The sequence below is a fragment of the Rhamphochromis longiceps genome, linkage group LG10 (genome assembly GCF_057381845.1).
Source record: "Rhamphochromis longiceps isolate RC_006_pf linkage group LG10, R_longiceps_female_GT1.1, whole genome shotgun sequence".
NCBI classification, from domain to species: domain Eukaryota; kingdom Metazoa; phylum Chordata; class Actinopteri; order Cichliformes; family Cichlidae; genus Rhamphochromis; species Rhamphochromis longiceps.
Genome location: NC_140566.1, coordinates 27,090,280 through 27,110,762, shown reverse-complemented (window position 1 = coordinate 27,110,762; position 20,483 = coordinate 27,090,280). Strand labels below are relative to the sequence as shown.

The window sequence follows — 20,483 nt, the reverse complement described above, 5'->3', positions numbered from 1 at the left end:
TGTGCGTATGAAGAGTGCTATGTACATAAAGACAAATAATCCAGTTAAGTTTCGTTTCAGTGTTATGTCATCATCTCTAGAAAGGATCAGTGTAGTCACGCCTGCAGTTAGTGCAAAATGCGGCGGTGCGATTTTTAACCGGTAGTAGGAAATTCGATCACATCGCTCCGGTTCTGGCTTCCTTGCATTGGCTTCCCATTGAATTTAGGATTCGTTTTAAAGTCCTTTTATTGGTTTTTAAATCTTTAAATGGTCTGGCTCCTGTCTATTTATCTGATTTGCTGAAGCCACATGTTCCTCCTCGCTCGCTCCGTTCAGCTGAGCAGCTGCTGCTGTCGGTCCCTAAGTCGCGGCTGAAATGCAGAGGAGACCGTGCCTTTTCAATTGCGGCTCCGATGCTCTGGAATAACCTTCCCCTCCAAATTAGACAAGCGTCATCAGTGCAGGTCTTTAAGTCCAGATTGAAAACCTATTTTTATTCCCTGGCTTTTAACTCTGTAGGAAACTGACACCTTCTTATTTATTTTATTGTATGTAATGACTTTATGGTATTTTTAATTTGGTTGTTGTTTTGATCTGTGTTGTTCAGCACTTTGGTCTGCCTGGTGTGTTCGTAAAGTGCTATACAAATAAACGATGATGATGATGATGATGATGATAGTGTGAGAAATGTGGAAAAAACGAAAATTTGTACACAACACTGCAAATCTGCAGACAAACTAAAACTATTGACACATTTTTTTGTATTTGGAGTTCATTGGGATTCATACTTTAGCCTTTAGCATACTTTAGTTTAGCCACAGTAAGAACTAATATTACCTTGGTTGTTACAGTTTCCAGTAAGGTCAGCGCCCTGCTGAAGGCCTGCTCTGCGTTGCGGGTACGGAGGTCAGCCATTGCAGTGTGAGCATCTTCCACCAGAGATCTGAACTCTTTCAATCTGTCGGCTTTACCGTCAACCACTACCTGGCTCTGAACAGAGGATGGCCACTTTATGTAACGGTACTGCTGATGACTTTGAAGCAGTGCTAAATGTGAGAAACTTACCTGTTTTCCAGGATGACTAGTTTTGCTCTTTGATTTCTTCTTTGCTGTGGCGTTGGACTCTCCCTTTTCACTCTTTGAAAGCGGCTCGCTTCAGAACACAAAAGTTTTAAATTATGCTTAAACATTTCCCCTGCTGAAGTTGTTTTTCTGTGCTTGACAGTACTGTCCAATGGAGCCAAAGGTTGTGGTAGAAAAGTGAGACAGTTTTTATGGGTTATTAATAGTAGTGTTTTCACCAACCTTTTAGATGGTTTAAGGTCTTTACTGTTGCTGTTCTTCTGTGGAGTCCTTTCAGTTTTTCCTTGGGAGAGAATATCAGACTTTAAAGTGGACCTTTTCTGCTTTTTCCAAATTTCCTATCTTACACACACAAACTCTTACAAAGTTCATATTAAACATACAAAATTCTAACTAAGGCCATCAGTGTTTATACAGGTAATCTCTGAGTCCCAGAGCTCAGTGCCTCAGACTGCTTTAAACTGACAGGGACAGAAAGGGAGTCAACAAGTTTGTTTCAGCCAGAATATGGACCGAGTGGCTGCAGCAAGGCCCAGTTTATGTTAAATAAGGAATATATTCAATTGTTACTCAAGTAAAGCCTAATCTGATTTCTGATCCTCCTAAGAGGAAGCAAAGTTTCACCTTGATTTACTCATGTGAATGCAGTTATGTTTGAGCAGCTGAGTAACAGCAACAAGAAGAGATATAACTATATTCCAGATATCAAAACATTTATAAAAGTGACCAAACGGTCCTGTAACTTTCTTCACTTTTCTCCAAGTTTTTTTTTAAAGCCAAGTTGAGCCAGCTGCCCTCGAACACCATCAAAAAGGCCTCAATTTCTGATTGTGAGTGCTGTCAGGAGTTAATCAACAGTCTGTCAGAATCACAGCTGATGGGTTTCACTGATTTGAACAACAAATATCTGAATTCACAGCAACTCAAATTTGATTCTATTCATGTCATCAACTGCAAATAAGCCTAAATTTGTATCACTTCATGGTCATCATACATATTCATGTCATGTGGCAATTTAGCAATAAACTTCAAAATAAGCCTCAGAGCCTCAAAGGGTTAGTTTTCCATACTGGAAAGTGCAACTATATGATGAAAGATAAAAACCAAACGGATGAAAACACACTCACTTGTTTGCTTGTCCATGTTTACTACCTGTTAACACACAAATAAAATATCAACTCTAAAATTAAGCAACAAAACATGAGTCATACTTTTAAAATGTGACAAAACTAAAGCTGCAAATTTTCATCATCTGAATGTTCTTTTAAAACCACCACCATTAAAATTTAAATCGATACCAAAGAACATCTATAGCTGAAGATCATGAGACCATAGTTATCAATACATATACACTTACAAATATGCATAAAAAGGAATTAATAATCAATCGTAGAATTAAAAAAAAAAAGGAAAGAAACAGAACACTGAAATAAGAAACTGAAACAAAAACCGAAATCAAAGTCAACTTAAATGTAAACGCTTAAAACAAAAACTTAATTGAAAGAAAAAAAACAAATAAACATTACAAATACTGTTACTCATTTTCTTTCTTGCCACTTCCATTTTTCTTTCACATATAAGCTCTTCTGTATTAAAATATCAATATTTTGACATTTCCCCTTTTATCTTAGACAAACAGACTGAAAACTAAAGTTTGATTACAAAATACAAAAAAGAACCTGAATTAAGGTTTTGTTCAGCATTTTTGATTGAAAACTGGATTATCAGAATTACTATTAATCGTTTATCAATTAAACCACTCTATTAAAGATTTAATTCACTTAATATTTCGACAAAAATACTTAAAAATCTTATCCTTACCTAACAAACTAATTTATTATTCTGCTTTACTGACAACCTCAAATGATGCGTTACAAACCTTTGGGGACGTGCTGGCAGCTGGATGACTCTTATGAGATGGTGTCACGAGGCCGAGTCTTAAACTGTGAAGAAAAAATAAAACTGCATGAAATAAGAATTTTACTAGCGGTTATTACCAAATGCACAAAGCACATACATACCTTTGACCTTGCTCTAGTGGTCCAGCTGAAATCAGAGAACAGAAATATCAGTTTGAATTTGGAGGGATATGACAGATTATTTTTTCACTAAAACCAATAACAGGATCTTAATTGGAAGGTAAAAAGTGGAAACATTCAACAACAAAACAAAAAAAGCAATAACCCTTTGCCATTAGCCACTGTAAGAAGACAGGGTTTTTAAGTTTACCTGAGACATATCCTCGAGGTGGGCCTGGATGAGCCATTGGATGTGTCGTTGTGTATTTGCAGAACTGCGTTTCCAGATCTTTGACTCCCTCGTGGTCATCTTTACAGAGCATCTGGGCCAACTTATTTGCTTTTATTGCCATTTCATAGTGTCCCAAGGAGAACAAGGCCTCACAGTAACGGTAGTGACCCTGTACAAAAACAAGAAAGAGGATTTCTTCATCACAGCAGCTGTTTGCTCACACAGTTCACATAATAATGCTCAGTGTTGCTGTTCAGATAAGGTACTGTACACTAAAGCCAAACACAAAGTTACAAGCATGGTGGGTGGCAGTATAATGCTCTAGGGCTGTTTTGCTGGTACATTGCACAAAGTGGATGGAATAATGAAGACGGATGACTACTTCCAAATTCTTCCACTTCACCTCAAATCAGCAGCTAGATGTTTGAAACTTGGACACAGCTGGGTGTTCCAGCAGGACAATGTTTTGGAATGGATAAAGCAGGCTAACATTAAGCTTCTGGGAATGGCCTTCCCAAAGCCTCAACCTCATCTCCATTGAAAATGTTTGGACTATTCTTAAAAGCCGGTACTGTGCCAGGAAACCAACCAATCTAAATGAACTCTACCAAGAGAGGTGGTTAAATACCCAGCCAGAATTATGCTATGCACTTGTTGATGACTACTAAAGGCATCTGGTCACGGTGCAACTTGCAAAAACAAAACTAATCCAAAGAAAAGTAATCAAAATCTGTTGTGACACAGACTTCAGTCTACTCTAATAACAGAAACTCAACAGAAATGAAAGCAACAGTGGAGCAGAAATTTATTTTACTGAATATGAACTCAGAACATTACAAACAAAGATTATAATTAAGACAAATACCTTTGCCCACACAGGTTTAATCAGAGTGGCACGTTTTCCATCGCCGACCGCTTTTCTGAAAAGTAAAAATAAAAAGTTTGGATCGAAAGATCCACGAGCTTGTGACTTGCTCTGCTTCGCAAAAACAATCTGCAGTAAAACACGCCTCAGAATGGGTGTGGCGTAGTTTTACAACAATCACAGGTGCAAAGTGAAAGCATTTATGACAAGTTGTTTTCAGTAAGTTTCGGGCACAACTTCAACTTATCCAGGTACACAGAGAAGAGGATCAAATGTGGAGAGGTTAAAGCTCCAGCAACGCTGGTTTTACATACAACAACTTGTTTTTAAAAAATCTGATGAATGTGTTTCTGCGTGTGGTTGTTATGCGTAAGTGCTTCCAATACTTTTTGGAGTATCAGATAAGGGTAATAATGTCCTCATGTGTATTTGAACTAGATGGATGGCAAACCTTTTAGAACATGTCTGTTTTTTTATTCGCTGAGAATAAATAGAAAGTCCACTTATTCTTTGGTTTAGGTCACTTCTGTCTTGGTTGAAGACAAAAGTGACTTCCTACACAAAGAAAGTTGGTATTAAAACATCTGTCAGCCTAACAGCTTTTTAAAAAGGCCAGTTTCAGTTAAATATTGACTTTAGCTCAAGATTAATTAAATAGGGTGCCAAGTAGGCTAGAAAGTACACAAAGACACAAAGATCAACAGGAAACGTACAGTGCTTAACAAACCTATTAGGCCACTCACCATAAAAATAAGAGCACAAAATATATTAGAAATGAACCAAATTCATATTTTTATACCCAAATTTGAGCCGGAGCGCTGGATATCTCTGAGGAGTCAGAAATTAATCAAGCAAAACATTCAACCACTGAAATTATTTTTCTGTTCAGGGATGTAAGTGAACAATTAAGAAAAAAAAAAAAAAAAGGAAAAAAAAGTGTTTTAATATCCTCTCAGCTGTTTTGTAAAACAGAAAATTTAAAAAAACGATTAACAAAAATTATGTTTTAGCATTAATAATAAGATTTTGACTAATGAGACTGCGCACACTTATTGATTAACTACTACAGAAATATAAAAATTCCCAATGCTGTTAATTTAGGGCAGCTGTGAGTTAAAATTTACAACCTTACATTGGGTGGTGGTATAATCAATTTATTAAGCATTGCTTTTTCTGCTTTTTATCAAACAGAACTGTGGCAAGTGCTCCAGAATGAGTGGTACTTACTGATATTTCTTACACCTGATAAAGGATAGGGCTCGGTTTCCATAAAGTTTGTGATTGTCAGGGCTGGGAAGAGAAATAAATTAATTTCAACTACAAAAGGCACAACTTTTCTTTTTAGTGGACAGATATGTAGAACATGTTTTTTGACATATTTCCATGGATTAAATACACTCAGTGACAAGCAACATATTTAGGCTGTATTAAGAAATGTACAGCCACAGTCACATGGGCTTAATGGCCGGCCAACAACACCCTGGCAACCAGTGGTTGCCGGGGGGGTGCATTCCCACACTGGTTGGACAGTGGCTACTGGAGGTCACAAGGTAAAAATTGGTGTCAACAGCCAGCAACCATTCACCAACCAGTCAAGGTGAATATACATTTTTCCCTAGAAGCCGGTGGTTACTGAACAGTCTCTTGGCATATGTGACCGACACCTTATCCATCTCACTATGATGGTGCTGCAGTGTATCACAGTTGTCATAAGGTAAAGGCATGGCACTAAAATGTAATGTCAGAGAAGTATTACTTACTAATATTCGATGGCTTTAGAATAATACTTCACCGCTTCTTCATAGTGCTGTTTCTCAAAGTGCTCGTTTCCTTTCTTCTTCATCTCTTCACTTTTCTGGGGGAGGAATATATTTATTTCCACTGGCAGTAGAGAAATGCATTCAAACACAGGAAGGAAATTTTTTTTTTTTTTTTTAAACAGCATTAAATCCATTGAGGAAGCACTTTAAAGTTATTGAGCGTCTGAGGTTGTTTTCAAGCATGTTACAACAAGTAGACTGCCTGCTGGGCTCTACTAATGAAGCAAGATTTGTAGCTGAGCAAGGTCACGTGAGGACACGCATGCAGCACATTGGTGTCCTGTATGAAATAAGTTCGACATAACCAGGCTTCTTTTCTGTTAGCTGACTGTTAGCTTGACATAAGTTTAAATCCCAGTCAGAGGTAATGGATATCCATTTCTATATTAACCAAGTTTCAGTTTCAGATTACCTTTAATTCAGTGTCAGCTTATTTTTAAGCTTTTTGATTTTTGTCCCCAATCTAAATTATTTGATGTTTTACTTGCTATGCCACAATATGATCAACATTCATTGTGTTTAAAGTTATAAACTTGGAATAATTATGTGCCTTTATGTCCATGTTCGAACATGGATACTTATCTTTAATGTGTAGCTTTTATTCAAACTGTGAAGCACTCGGATACTTTTCAAAACACCATAAAGATGGAGTTAGAAACCTTGTTAAACTATTACTACTACCACTAAATTTTTTAAAGAGCAACTCACTGATGACTAAAAATTTAACAACGTCAGAAATCTGCTTAGTAGCAGCAGCTAAACAGGCCCAAAAGAAGTGGGGCAGGGAGAGAGGGTAGAAGTGACCTGGGAATTTATAGTCTGACCATCAATAGGTTTTAATCTGGGTTTCAAGTCATTTTTTGCATTGTGGTCTTTGGTTCTCCTTTTGTTGGTTTGCAAAAAAATATCCTTGATATTCCAAACCTGTCACCTCTCCTGGTAAACACTGTCAAAGTATCAGAAGCCCCTTTCTTAACTGCACTACTGTATAGCTCTGTGTAAATAATCATTCTGTACATTCGATAATTTTTAATCCTACAACTGTTTACAACTTGCATAGTTCCCATTTCTGTATAGCTGTATATCCCAGATTCTGTAAAGTTATTTATTTCATATTCTGTATAGTTTTTCATATTTATATCCTGTTCATATCCTGTACATAGCTTGTACTCACTACAGCCTGTACATACTTATAGTTATAGAATATTCACAACATACTTCATACCGTGTACATTATAACATACCATAATAGACCCATTTCTGTAATATACTCACATATCTATATTATTGCTAATATATATTGTAATATATCTATATCACTAAAGCACTTCTGGATGGATGCAAACTGCATTTCGTTGCCCTGTACCTGTGCATGTGCAATGACAATAAAGTTGAATTCTATTCTATTCTATTTATCATTACTACCTAATCAGCTCAACTCTACTCGTTCTTGGTCATTATAGCAACGCAACCGAAAATCCCACGACGTCATCTGAATGAGATACAAGTGGCAATGGAGGATGTCGAATCGATGGTATAAATACTGCTCACTTTCTGGCTTTTTGTCACACTCTGGGTCCAAGGTGTTGGTTTTTGTGCAGCCATGTCTCTCATGGCCGGGTTTCAAAAGCTCTCATGACTCATTTAGTGACGTTATTGATTGCCCAGACAGTGGCTTGCAGACTGTTGACATCACATTTCCAGATTGAGCCATCTTCCTTGGAACTTCGGCGCAAGAAGGTACTTAAAAGTATTTGGTACCAAGTACTACCACTTAATGAAAAACCCTAAAAAGCGAGTCCAGTTGAGCTGAGCAGGCACCAGTGGGGAAAAAAAAAAAAAAAAAAAAAAAGACTATGAGAAACAGTGTGGTGGCTCTTACCTCAACATGAAAGTCCAACGGTGGAGCCATCAGCTCCTTCATCCTCCTATCTTGGCTGCCTCCCAGATCCTGAATAAGCCTGGCATCTGAACAAAAGACAAGTCTCAGCTTTTAAAACACCACCACCGAAGTCAAAGAAAATTATCAACAAACCAGTTCACTGTTTAGAAAAGGGGGAAAAAAAAAAAAAAAAAAAAAAAAACTATGAATATCACAGACTCAACACATAAAGATACCCACAGGAATTACTAGAGCTGAGCACTCAAAAGCAGATACTGTGTCTTACACTCTGTGAAGATGAAGTGGAGAGCTGTGAAGCAGGTGTGCCCAGAGTTGAGCTCAGTTATTTGCTTTTGTATATCAGGTTCTCCTGTTCGCAGCAACCAGCGAAACGCATCATCCAAGACCTCTGCACTGCGCTGGTTTCAAACAAAGTCAACACACCATCACACATAAGCACTGTTTGTACAGCTGCATTACATTTGTACCCATTTTGGACAAAATAACAAAAATAACAGAAAACACACAGGTAATCAGGTGAGACCCTGCTACCAAAAATACATTTTTGGTGAATAACTCTGACTTTTGACATTCACGTGTCAGAAATCAAATGAAAAACTGGTCACTTTTTAGAGCTCTTCATTTCCAAACTTACCAAGTTAAGCCTGTTGCTAAGTAGAACAATATATTTTGAATCATTCCTTTTTACCTGGGAGAGAGAACAAACAAGCACCTGTTAGAAAGAAAATGAGACTTACAGACTTATCTTATCTGTGTCTGACTGACATATTTAACTTACAAATCCTCTCTCCAAGGCCCTGAAGATTGTTTCTACTATTTCTATTCTTCTTATGTGCTTTAGATTTATATCGTTGTTTTCACTGAAAAGAGACCATTACACATTCTATTAACAGTTTAAACACTGATGATGAAGAGGTATTAACTGCAGGTAATTATAACTGTGCTTACTTTGCGCTGATTAGACCTATTTCAATAGCCCAGCGAACAGTACCGCACTCATCACGCTGCAGCAGAATGGGAAGCCAGAAGGAACAAATTTTCATCCTCTGCACTGCTTCTCTTTTTTTGTCAACAGGGATATCATACCATCGATTAAAAATGTCCTCTGGAAAAAAACACATGGAGAAAACAATGCAAGGTGTTAAGCAACAGCAAACAGAAGATGGCACATTATAGGATGATTATTCTATTATTCTTAAAAGAGGGAAATAAAACATTAAAAAATGTTTTTAGTGATTATTACTGTTTTTGAACAACTAAACTCAACAAAAATACTTACTTCACTGTTAAATCCAGTCACAACTAATGCATATATAAGAGGAGTTTGTAACCAAAGTTTGTAACCAAACTAAAACTCACTCTACAAAAGAAGTGAGAAAAAAAAAGAACTCAGAAAAGTACATGTAACAAAATATATCTACAGTAATTGTCTAGGTCACAACATAGGACTACAGTGATTGAACTTAATATATTATTAAAGCTTCCTCTATCATTCTCATTGTTACATCTGTACTGGAGACACTGCTTTATACAGTCAGATCCACAAATCTTTGGACAAAAACTTTGTCATTTTGCCTCTGAGCACCATCGCTGTGGATCAAGCAATTAAGATGTGACAAAAGTATTGCATTACTTTTTTTATATACAGGACCTGATTATCACAGGCTCAAAATTACTTGAACAAACTTCTGAATATGTGTTGTTTTCAATACTTGTGTAAAATTCCTTTGCAGTCTGTGACTGCCTGAAGAAGATTGTTTTCTGGCACTCTGTGGCTTCGGAAACTGAAAAGCTCCTCTGTTGAGCTGAGATCAGGTGACTGACTTGGTCAGTATAGAATATCCAATTTATTTTCCTTGAGAGACTCTTGGGTTGCTTTTGCACTATGTTCTCGGTCATTAGCCATTTGCACTGTGAAGCACTTCCAATAAATTTTACAGCATTTCTCTGAATCTGACCTAAAAGTACAGCCCTGTACTGCTACTTCTATCAGTAGTCACATCATCGCACACACTAGTGACTCATTTCCACTGGCAGTCACATGTGGTCAAAACATAACATTGTGTCCATAATGTTTGATAGACAATGTGGTATGCTTCAGATCAAAAGCTGTTTCTCTTCTTTTGTGTACTCTCCAATTTTCCCATCGTTTTGGTACAGGCTCATCCTGCTTTCTACTATCTAAAGACAGAATTGAAGACTACGACACCAGCAGTGTTTTAAACATGCAGGGCGAGGACTCAATGGGGAGCTACATGATGCAAAGTTGAGGCATCTCGCCCTCAGTTTGAGTCATCCACCCACATCAGCCAGACAGCTGTCCTGATAGCATCTCCTATCTTATCCTAGATAAATAAACTGGTGCAAACTGTAACAGCTGCATCGGGGTATATAATTTCCGGGTATATCACATCACTCCTCTATCTGAGAAAACATTGTTTCTATAGGCCTCCAAATCTTTCTATGAAAAACTGAGGTGGTCAGGTGGGATGAATTTGCTTTATTCTACAGTAATTCATCAAAGGAAGAGTCCTACAAATGCATATAAGGGTCAGTGTCAAATCACCTGTGTTCATTCTTTTCAGTGACAAAACTAACAGTCTCTCTTTAGTAAACAGCACCCTTTTAACACCAAAGAGGCTATGTGCAGCTGCAGACCAAAGATGTGACCCTTGCTCTAAGATTAGTGCAATATGCAAGTGAGTCAAAAAATGTAAGTGCATGTTTTTACTTACGCAAGTAAAAACATGAACTTTATTCATTAGCAATGATATTATACATTTGAGTTATTGCATAAGGTGTCATTTAAAAGGGTTGCTCAACATTAAATGTAATAAATTACTGATTGTATATGACAGCGGTCCCCAACCCCCGGGCCTCGGACCGGTACCGGTCCGTGAGTCGTTTTGTACCGGACCGCGAGAGTTGAGGCTCAGTTGTGAAATGTATGGTTTTCAGGGTTTTTATCGGTTTTCAGCGTTATTTTGTAAATGGCCTGTATTTGTATAGCGCTTTTACTAGTCCCCACTAGGGACCCCAAAGTGCTTTACACACCCAGTCATCCACCCAGTCACACACACATTCACACACTGGTGGGGGCAAGCTACAGTTGTAGCCACAGCTGCCCTGGGGGAGACTGACAGAAGCGAGGCTGCCATATCGCGCCATCGGTCCTTCTGGCCAACACCAGTAGGCGGTAGGTGAAGTGTCTTGCCCAAGGACACAACGACCGAGACTGTCCGAGCCGGGGCTCGAACCAGCAACCTTCCAATTACAAGGCGAACTCCCAACTCTTGAGCCACGATTTTGTTATCGTTTTTATCGTTAACTCTGTTTTCCTGGTCTTTTCACGTGTGTTATGAATAAATCTTCTTTTTTTTCGGTACCTGTACTAGTTTTATTTTGTTGTATTTATCCGCGACATCTTAAAGGCCGGTCCGTGAAAATATTGTCAGGCATAAACCGGTCCGTGGCGCAAAAAAGGTTGGGGACCGCTGGTATATGACATGAAAGAACACAGTTATTATCAGATTATTATGATGACCCAGTATGTAACGTTAATTCTAGAACACCAATTTGCAGTTCTGAAACATTACCTCTAATGTTACGTATAATTTACTTGATAAAACACACTTCCCATAAAAGTATATTAAATTACAACAATACCTGACAAAAAAAACGTACTCATTTCCCCATGTACATTGTCACAAAAAGAAAAAACAATGAAAATCATGTGGGTGAAAAAAAATAAATCACTCAACATTAGTATTATAGGGTTAATTCCTTATAACTGTTTGGGCAGCTTCTTACCTGATGGACGAAAGGTGATGACCATATCTTCCATTTTCTGAGTGACCAAAGGGGGGGAAATGTTAATCAGTGACATAAAGGAAAGAAAAATAAAATAAGTAAATCATTTTATTAAAAGATTTTTAACTCACCAAAGGTGCTCTGGTGCTGCCCAAGACACCACTATCAGAATCAGAGTCTGAATCTGACATTTTGTTCAGCTCTGTAAAAACATTCACATCAACCACCAAAGCCAATTTTACAGTACATGCTAAAAAGATGTAAATACATTTCTGCCGATGATTTGAATTTACTTCAGTGAATGCAAATCAACAAGCAGAAGCTTCTGTCTATATTACAGTGAAACTACAACACAACTGACCATACAAGAGAAAATCTAGTTCAATTTAATGAAGCTTGGCTCCACCTCTCTGCAATAAAATGTTCAAACTATTTAGATATTATGTGAAAAAAAAAGCTCTTAAAAAAAATAAAATCTATCACACCATAACCTGCAATCTCACTGAATGTCAGCTGCCTTTTGTTCTGTTCTCTGTTAAAATAATCCCACGCTGTCTCAATGTGGTTCGGGCTCTGGGAAGGCCAAACTGGCAGACTGATAGAAAACCACAAAGTGAAAAACTATCCAGGTATATTTTTACAGCACTGGCAGTGTGTTTGGGATCATTGTCATACTAAAAAATAAAGCCGTTGCCAATCAGATGTTTTCCAAGACTTTCAGATATTCTTCATCCGCTATAGATATTTTTTTTAGGCTTGCCACTTCTTATTCCACTACTTAAGTTGTCTCAAATTTTTGGTGGTTGGTTTTTGGTGGTTCCATCATGCTGCGGGGCTGTGTGGCCGGTGCAGGGACTGGGAATCTTGTCAAAGTTGAGGGACACATGGATTCCCCTCAGTATCAGCAGATTCTGGAGACCAATATCCAGGAATCAGTGACAAAGCTAAAGCTGCGCTGGGGCTGGATCTTTCAACAAGACAACAACCCGAAACACTGCTTAAAATCCACTTAGGCATTCATGCAGAGGAACAAGTACAACGCTCTGGAGTGCCCATCTCAGTCCCCAGACCTGAATTTTATTGAAAATCTGTGGTGTGAGTTAAAGAGAGCTGTCCATGCTGGGAAGCAAACCTGAATGTACTAGAGATGTTTTGTAAAGAGGAATGGTCCAAAATACCTTCAACCACAAGACTCTCACCTACAGGAAGCATTTAGAGGCTGTAATTTCTGCAAAAGGCAGCTCTACTAAATATTGATTTCATAAATTTTTTTGTGGTGCCCAAATTTATGCACCTGCCTGATTGTTTAAACAATCATTGCACACTTTCTGTAAATCCAATAAACTTCATTTCACTTCTCAAATATCACTGTGGTCAGGTACAAGAACTGGACTGAATATGAGTGAAAAAATAATCCAAAGAAAAACCTGGAAAACTACTACTCAAGACAACTCTAAAAATAAAAGTCTGGTTACCAGCAAAATAGAAATGAATGAGCGGACTTTTTGACAATATTGTACTGTCTCTGTCGCCATCCCTGGCTGAGTTTGCCCTTTTGTTTGCTCAGTAAGATTTTAAACACCACACCCACACATACAATTGACAGTGTTATCTAACAGAACCAGACTTCCTCGTGCAGTCTCCTCTCAAGGATTCATTTTTTACACAACTTGGGAATATACTGAGAACCAAACTGCAATTTCCAGAACATCCAGTGACCGGGTGTGGTGAACTAGTCTTCCATCATAGTAAGGCCATTACGCAGAGAGCGGGCATGTAAGACACCTGAAAATCATGAGGTGATGCCCAATATATATGCAGGCAACCCCAGGTATAGTCTGAGTTATTACTAGAAATGCTTGAAGCTCATGGTCCCCCGACCTAAAACAAAAAAGATGGAGGACTGTCCTACTAGTTGAAACCTAATCTCACAGGAATTTGCCCCAATAACAATGTTAGCACTGTAGCATATGAGCTAACCTACGTAGTGGCTTACAGAGCCATGTTAAACGGCTGGTAGCGGAAATATAACACAATGCAGTAAGTGTAAGCAACATTAGCTTTAGCTTACACATACTTTCTAACAACGTGGCATACGTTAATGACTGTACAACAACGTTTTGACACTTTTTCTCCTACTTTGTTTTAGCGCGACACCTCCCAGCATCAGCCTCAGCCAGCCTCGTAGTGTAGCTGGGTGTTGTTTTTTTTACTGGGGGGGAAATAAAATATTATGGACAAATAACAAACAGCAGAAATTCAAACACGTACCTTATGATAACTGCTGTATGGATGCTTCACAGTAACCCTCGTTGCTCCTGTTCATGCTAGTGTACGGAAATGAAGGCGCGGTTAACACACGCATGCGTCAAAGTAGGCGGATCCCGCGAATGAATTGCGTAAATTTCCTGCAACAAACATTTTTGTTATTTCAGGGTTTGTTTGGTTTTTTTCCTGATTTGGTGAAAGAGCTTACGAAATTAAATATAATTATTTTAAAAATAATTTTTTGTAATAAAATACCTGTTAGGGAAATTAGCATTAGCTGAATCATAGCGTCTTACAAGCAAAACCGGTCATGATATTATAATAATATTATGAATACTATGCTTACATAAACTAAACTAAAATGTGCACTTTTTTTGTCTAGAAGGAGAGAAAAATCATTTTACCCGTTTAGCTGCGTTCACTACTATTCACTGTTGAATAGCGCCTCCTGCTGCATCCGGAGCTGAACTACAACTGTACAATTGGAGTGGTGATGCCCCTCCACAGATGTACGCGCTGTTATTAATTTATATTTTTAGGTAAACAAATTACGTTAAAAATAAAGTAACTCAGTAAATGATAATGAAATTTCACACTATCTTTTTCAGTTTTATTTGCGTTTATTATTATTAATTGTTAAGTTTTGTTTTTAGTTCAGTTTCATTTCAGGTAGTCTCCAGTGGGAAACTGCTCATTGAAGTTCAGTTTTAATTCTAATTAAATGTTAAGTTTCAGTTTAATTTTCTCGTATACAATGTTACGTTTTGTTTAGGTTAGTCTCAGTTTCATTTATTACAATGTGTGCTATATTTTTTATTGTCTTCTCTTTGGATTACACTATCTACTAGTATCTAATAGTTTTGCTTTTGTGGTACAACTTGTCATGTTTACTCAATCCAGCAATAGAGCTGAATTAAAATTGCATTTCCATAGTTTTTATGATTAAGAATTTTATGAATTTTATGTTCAAAGTATTTTACATAGTTTGTGTTTGCATTATTGTGAAAAATAATCAATACCATTTAAGAACTGTCACTAGTTCTTTTTTCCAAATGTGAGGTTTTTTATTAGGGTCTGTTCAAATTTGAAATGACATTTGACATTTGATGACGATTTGAAGAAAACACTTTCATTTGTTTCCTAAATTATGTGAAAAATTTCATACTGTTCATGCGAAATTTGTATTGAAAGGGTCTTATATATGTGGTAACTGACCCAGTTTAATACACTGGTAGAAAATAGGAAACACAATTGTGCTTTTCTGGCTGTAACAATGTTGTGTTAGTTTTTGTGGCTGACTAATCAGATATTTGTTTTTGTCTAATTTGTCCTCAGTTCGAAGTCATCCCTTTGCCTTAGCAGGCTCTGAAAAACTCCGTCAGCATACAGGAAAAAATTTCTGTTGCTCTCCAGGTCCTGCACGTTGATTATTCGAGTCACCAGAGCTTCTTGTATGGCTGGAGACTCACAGGGGTGATGCTGCACACTGTGACTCACGTTTCTCGAGGGCTCGATGACTAACAGTCCAAGCATGCTGCCATCCTCCGTCCTGCTGTATCTGGATGAAGTGTAGAGGGTGTCTCCTGTCATCGTGGTGTCATTGCTTCCATTTAGGACATTAAATCCAAAGTCTCCACCTGCTTCATCAGTTTTACAGCCTCTGTTAATTCCTGCAGTTGAACTGGGTGTGGCAGATTTATTACTTGGACCAACCTGGCTACCATTAACAAGGAGGCTGTTGGAGCATGTCATATTGGTTATAGTAGATGTGTTAGCATGTTTAGGTCTGTTGGCAGCATTGGTTCTTGGTTTTTGTGGACCAGGAGCTGGAGTCTCCTGGATGTTTGCGCGTAGGTAGGCTGTATAGCCCCGAACCAGGTGACCTAACCCCGTCTTATAAGAAATGCGCATTGATTCAACTGATCCTAATGGCACAGACTGCAGACGGGCCTGTGGGAAGAGGAAAGTGCTTTAAAATCAACTCAATACCTCCCACTCAAAGCTCTCTGTAGCTTTGGTTTTGTGCCATCATCTAAAGGGAGAGAAAGAACCTACAATATGGGATGTAAACACTTACCTACATACGAAGCAGATTTTACAATGTAGAGGCGTACCGATGCACTAGAGTAAACACATACTATCATAACCTGAGCTGGACGTGTTTTCATCTATCTGTTCTGACCTGGTGGATTCTCATGTGCAGGTGAATTGCAGCTCCTGTCAGCCACTGCTGCATCGACGCTGAACTCATTCTCTTCCTTGTGGTCATCCTATCATAATGGTCGAGAAGCTCAAATTTCAGCCAGTTATCGTAGAGCTCTGTGGTCTCAGCCATCTGATCCTGGTTGTTGGCGATGCCTGGGATAAGGGTGAGGAAGCTGTGGATAATCCAGCCGATTCTCGATGAGCTGCTGATGCCAAAAATCCTCTTAAGCCGGGATGGTTGAGTTAACGAGGGACCCTCTGTTGATCCTTGTGCTCGGACCTGTTTGGAATACGAAGCACAGTTTATAACACAAACTGTCACGCTGGCCCAAACACGGACAGAAAATGAGGTAGTATTTGTGTCAATAGAGTACTTCAGACATTAAAGAAAGACACCTCATAACTCCAAACACAGAGAGCCAGAAAGAGGGAAAATGGGAAAAAACACAAGGCTTTTTTATTTCATGAATTTGTGACTCCTTGGGTACGTTCCAGTAGTCCATTTTGCTTAGAGAGGTTTCTAACAGAGTGAAATGACACCAAAGTATCTGCATGGCAGTCATCATTTGAGCAAAGAGTGACACACATTCTCCAAATGCTTAGAAAAGGAGCTTCCATAGAGGATACAACTCTATCCACAATCACTCTCCTTCGTCCTCAAGATATCTTTTAGGAATTGAGACATCTGGTGCAGGAGGGAAATAAAAATACTCTCCAAAAGTAGATGTAAGCCCCAGAATTTGAATGTTTGTCCCTTTGGAGATGCCACAGGTTTTAGAACAGAACCTTCCTGCTGCAAGACCATTAAACCACTGCCAGTATATTTATAGCTAACTCATGTAAGTAATCTAATTACACTATCAAGCACATAAGGTTGGTTAGTCCTCTGCTCACTCCCTGTTTAGTCTGCGGTCCATTTTCTTCCACTTATGCACTTTAGGGTCATGGGCTGGGTGGCTGAAGCCAGGCTGGACTGTTAATCGGGCATTGCCCAATGGGTCAATATAGTTGTTTTTTCTTTTTCGATATAACTAAACATGCTGCAGGCCGGCTGCTGTGCACCCACCCTACAAGCACTGATAGCAGCCCAGTGGTTCATTTTTATTACTGACATGGGATTGCCTGATCAAATCTCTTAAAACAACTGGCGCTTCCCCTTTTCCCCTGTGTGCTCAGGGTAAGAGGTAAGAAACTAGATGTAGGGACAGTTTTTAGGAAGGAAGAAATTCAAGTAAAATGAATAGCTACTTTGATCATGAGCCATTTCTAAAGTGCAATGGTCACATATTGCACTACTGTCCAACTAAGATGTCCTAACCCAAAATAAAATGTTTTTCATTTTATGTATTTATTTATTTATGGTGGGCAAAACAAAACTGAAAATGTTAAACTATAATCCTAAAAACAAAACCTAAAATTTTGACTTAATACCTCAAAATTTCATTTCATTTTCTTGTTTTCGAGTCAGAAGTTCCATTTAGGAAGTCAACATTTGTAATTATGTATGACATAAAAAAATATATGAATAAAATAAAGTTTTGTGGTGGAAGGAGGGTTCTATAGTTGTACAAACAGTGAAATGAGAAAGGATGATATACCAAAGAGACAGAAGGATGTAAAAGGTATAATATTGGGGGTAGTGTAGGAAGTAAAAAGGCAACAAAACCACATGAAGATTGGACCTTCAAACTAAAACAGGATGTAAAGTGAAAGTGGGAACACAGACACAGCAAAGAGGGGGGAAAGTGATGATAATAAAAAATAATCTCACACTAACATTAGACAAAATGCAACAGTTTTACATACCTGTTGAGCAACCTGATCAAAAAGCATGGACAGAGCCAGAGCAACAACCCCCACTCCTCCACAGGTTACCCTGCTGCCCCCCAGCTTCGCCGTCAGGTTGAGGTTGAACGTGCTCTGCTGCTCCATGCTCATGCTCCGCTGTAAGAAGTTGTACTGATGCTGCAACGCTGCTGACGAATCCAGCGACAGGAAGGTGGTGAGAACAGGATCCAAGGAGATATCAGGGATGATACTGGCATCCTGAGCCACTGAGAAGAGCTCCTGGACGGTGGCTCGAGAAGGAAGACACAAACTGCGGCCCGTCAGGATCATGGCTGAATCTGTCTGTGTGTGCTCAGTGTTATCAGTGTTTCTAACCCACTGTGTGTTTATTTGACCCAGTCCGAAGGATGTTATCAGCACGGCCAGTCCTATAAAAGAACTCATGAGCAAAAACACTAATGAGCGAACCATTTGCTCAAATAAAACAAGGTTTTTACACACATACATGTAGCTGCACAAAAAGCTTTTTTATGTTGGTGCAAAGCTGTTTGAGTCAAACAGTGACTCTCTTGTGTGCTTTTTAATTTCCTGTCTCTAAATGTGCAGAAGTAGGAGTGGAACAGCAGAAGCAGGTGGTTTGGTGCTCATTTTAGCATCAAACTATTTATATTTCTACAAAGAAAGCAGTTTCTGTACCCTTAAAGAGAAGCATAACAGTGGGTTGGTTTCACTTCCCTTCATCCTTGAAGATTTTGAGTCTGGTTCACCTCAGTCAGATCACTCTCATCATGTTCAGTCAATCACTGAAGTCAAAAATCTTTCATAGATTTTATTGCTGGGGCAAAAAGGAGAGAAGCAAGGAGTCCATACCTCTCATGGTTTGTATCTAAGATTTGTATGATCAAAACTCTGAGGTTTTTGTGTCTTTTGAAGAGCTGAGGTATAAATTCAGTATAAAAAGAATAAGTTACTTTAAATGTGATTTTTCTGTATATAATGTTCTGCTTGAGCTGTTTCTCTTTTATCTACATACACACAGTATACTGTATCTCATTTCTTAACATTTTGCTTCCTTCAAAAAAAAAAACAACTTTGTTCACATTTCTTTAGTTGAATCTACAAGAAATTCCAAAGATTTGACATTTGACAGGGATAAATTGTATTTTTGGACTAGCAAGGTGATTCCACAAGATCTGTTAGCTCATATCCTATGGTGTGCACTGTGTCCCTAAAAACACTTGTGGAACCTGGACAAATGAGGGACAGAAGACGACATGGCAGCAGTAGAGGAGTAGAGTAATCTTTATTAAATGCCTGTCAGGGCATCCCCACCGAAAGTGGGGGCCTAGGTAACCCTCTACCATCCTTTCATGTGTCAATCAATCATACCCTTCACTCTCATTGGTAGTCTCTTCAGTCACTTGCCTCAAGGCAGAGGAAAGTTTATCTTTTCTGTAGACAAAGAATAGTTGAATTATTTTTATGTTGGAATCAATGTGGTTAAAGCATATAAGCCAATAATTTCATTTTGTTATGACATCATCCTGCTGTGCTTTATACCAATATCTCATTAATATTCTTTAATAGATTAGATTACTTAAGTGGATGTCATGCCGTGTTTATCTCACTGTTGGAGTCTGATAAGGCTTTATTTTTCTGTCCATCTGGTCTTGTTTTAGCTTCAGATTGGGTCTCTTTTTCTCTTTTTCAAGACAAATATTTTTAAATTCCTTGTACCTGACTGCTTTGTTTGAAAGTGCTGAAAATGATAAAATGCCTGAGAGCTTTGATAAACTTAAATCTAGCCTTCCAGAAGTCAGAAGTGCCAGGTTTATTTAAAGGTCAATAAATAAACGTAATCAAAATCTGAGCTCTTTTGTAATTAGATCGACATTTAGACACAGACACTGATCATTAACCTCGATGTCAATAAACAAGGTTCACTGGGATGAATTTACTGTGCTGCCCTTCGGCAAAGTCTGAGGCTCAAATAAAAGACCATACCAAAGACCACCAAGCTCATTTTTCAGTCCTAATATTTAGCTAACAGCACTTCTTGGCTGGGCCTAGGAAAGTGACAACAGACTCTTGCCCATTTGTTTAAGCTCCTCAAGATTCTGTTTATATTTTTTATATACAGAATGAACAGCATACTTTCTCTATACAGTCCGTACATTAAATTTCTCTTCAGTCTTTCCGTTTATAATATTCAAAGTCTTGAGTTTAAAGTTTTTATGGTACTCTGTGCAGTCCAGAACCCAAATGCAGGACTCCAAAGTAAACAAGATAAACAAAAAAACAAACCTTTATTAAAGATCAAAGGTAAAAGTCCCAAATACACTTCTCCAGGGCAAAAGCATGACTGTTGAGTAGGGACACACAAGAACAACAAGCAGGGTAAATTAAGACACTGGCAAGGGGGAATTAAGGGCTATTAATAATCACAGAAAACACTTAAGGTTAATCCGGACGATGAAGCACAGCTGGAGAACAACGGACAGGTGAAACT

At 38.3% G+C, this 20,483-nt stretch overlaps 2 protein-coding genes across 3 annotated transcripts in view; both read right to left on the bottom strand.

Annotated features, from left to right (window-relative positions):
- The window catches only part of ttc3 (tetratricopeptide repeat domain 3), a 29,507-nt gene extending 15,421 nt beyond the window's left edge, over nt 1-14,086 (bottom strand). For both annotated transcript variants that reach the window (XM_085421167.1, XM_085421168.1), the window contains exons 1-18: nt 13,985-14,086; nt 11,845-11,915; nt 11,714-11,750; nt 8,852-9,008; nt 8,682-8,763; nt 8,538-8,591; nt 8,169-8,301; nt 7,883-7,968; nt 5,941-6,035; nt 5,408-5,470; nt 4,181-4,235; nt 3,295-3,484; nt 3,087-3,111; nt 2,945-3,008; nt 2,193-2,217; nt 1,288-1,348; nt 1,048-1,135; nt 820-972 (exon numbers count right to left, since the gene is read on the bottom strand). In XM_085421167.1, coding sequence (XP_085277293.1) covers nt 820-972; nt 1,048-1,135; nt 1,288-1,348; nt 2,193-2,217; nt 2,945-3,008; nt 3,087-3,111; nt 3,295-3,484; nt 4,181-4,235; nt 5,408-5,470; nt 5,941-6,035; nt 7,883-7,968; nt 8,169-8,301; nt 8,538-8,591; nt 8,682-8,763; nt 8,852-9,008; nt 11,714-11,750; nt 11,845-11,904 — 1,428 coding nt within the window. In that variant the 5' untranslated portion in view covers nt 11,905-11,915; nt 13,985-14,086. The remainder of the gene's footprint in view (nt 1-819; nt 973-1,047; nt 1,136-1,287; nt 1,349-2,192; nt 2,218-2,944; nt 3,009-3,086; nt 3,112-3,294; nt 3,485-4,180; nt 4,236-5,407; nt 5,471-5,940; nt 6,036-7,882; nt 7,969-8,168; nt 8,302-8,537; nt 8,592-8,681; nt 8,764-8,851; nt 9,009-11,713; nt 11,751-11,844; nt 11,916-13,984) is intronic.
- Nucleotides 14,087-14,906: 820 nt separating this feature from the next.
- Nucleotides 14,907-19,591, bottom strand: LOC146661058 (uncharacterized). Its single transcript, XM_085419682.1, has 3 exons — nt 17,993-19,591; nt 16,164-16,466; nt 14,907-15,931 (listed from the first exon to the last, which is right to left on the bottom strand). Exons 1-3 carry the CDS (start codon nt 18,479-18,481, stop codon nt 15,302-15,304), a joined length of 1,422 nt encoding a protein of 473 aa, XP_085275808.1. The 5' UTR covers nt 18,482-19,591; the 3' UTR covers nt 14,907-15,301.
- Between the last annotated feature and the right edge of the window lie 892 nt (nt 19,592-20,483).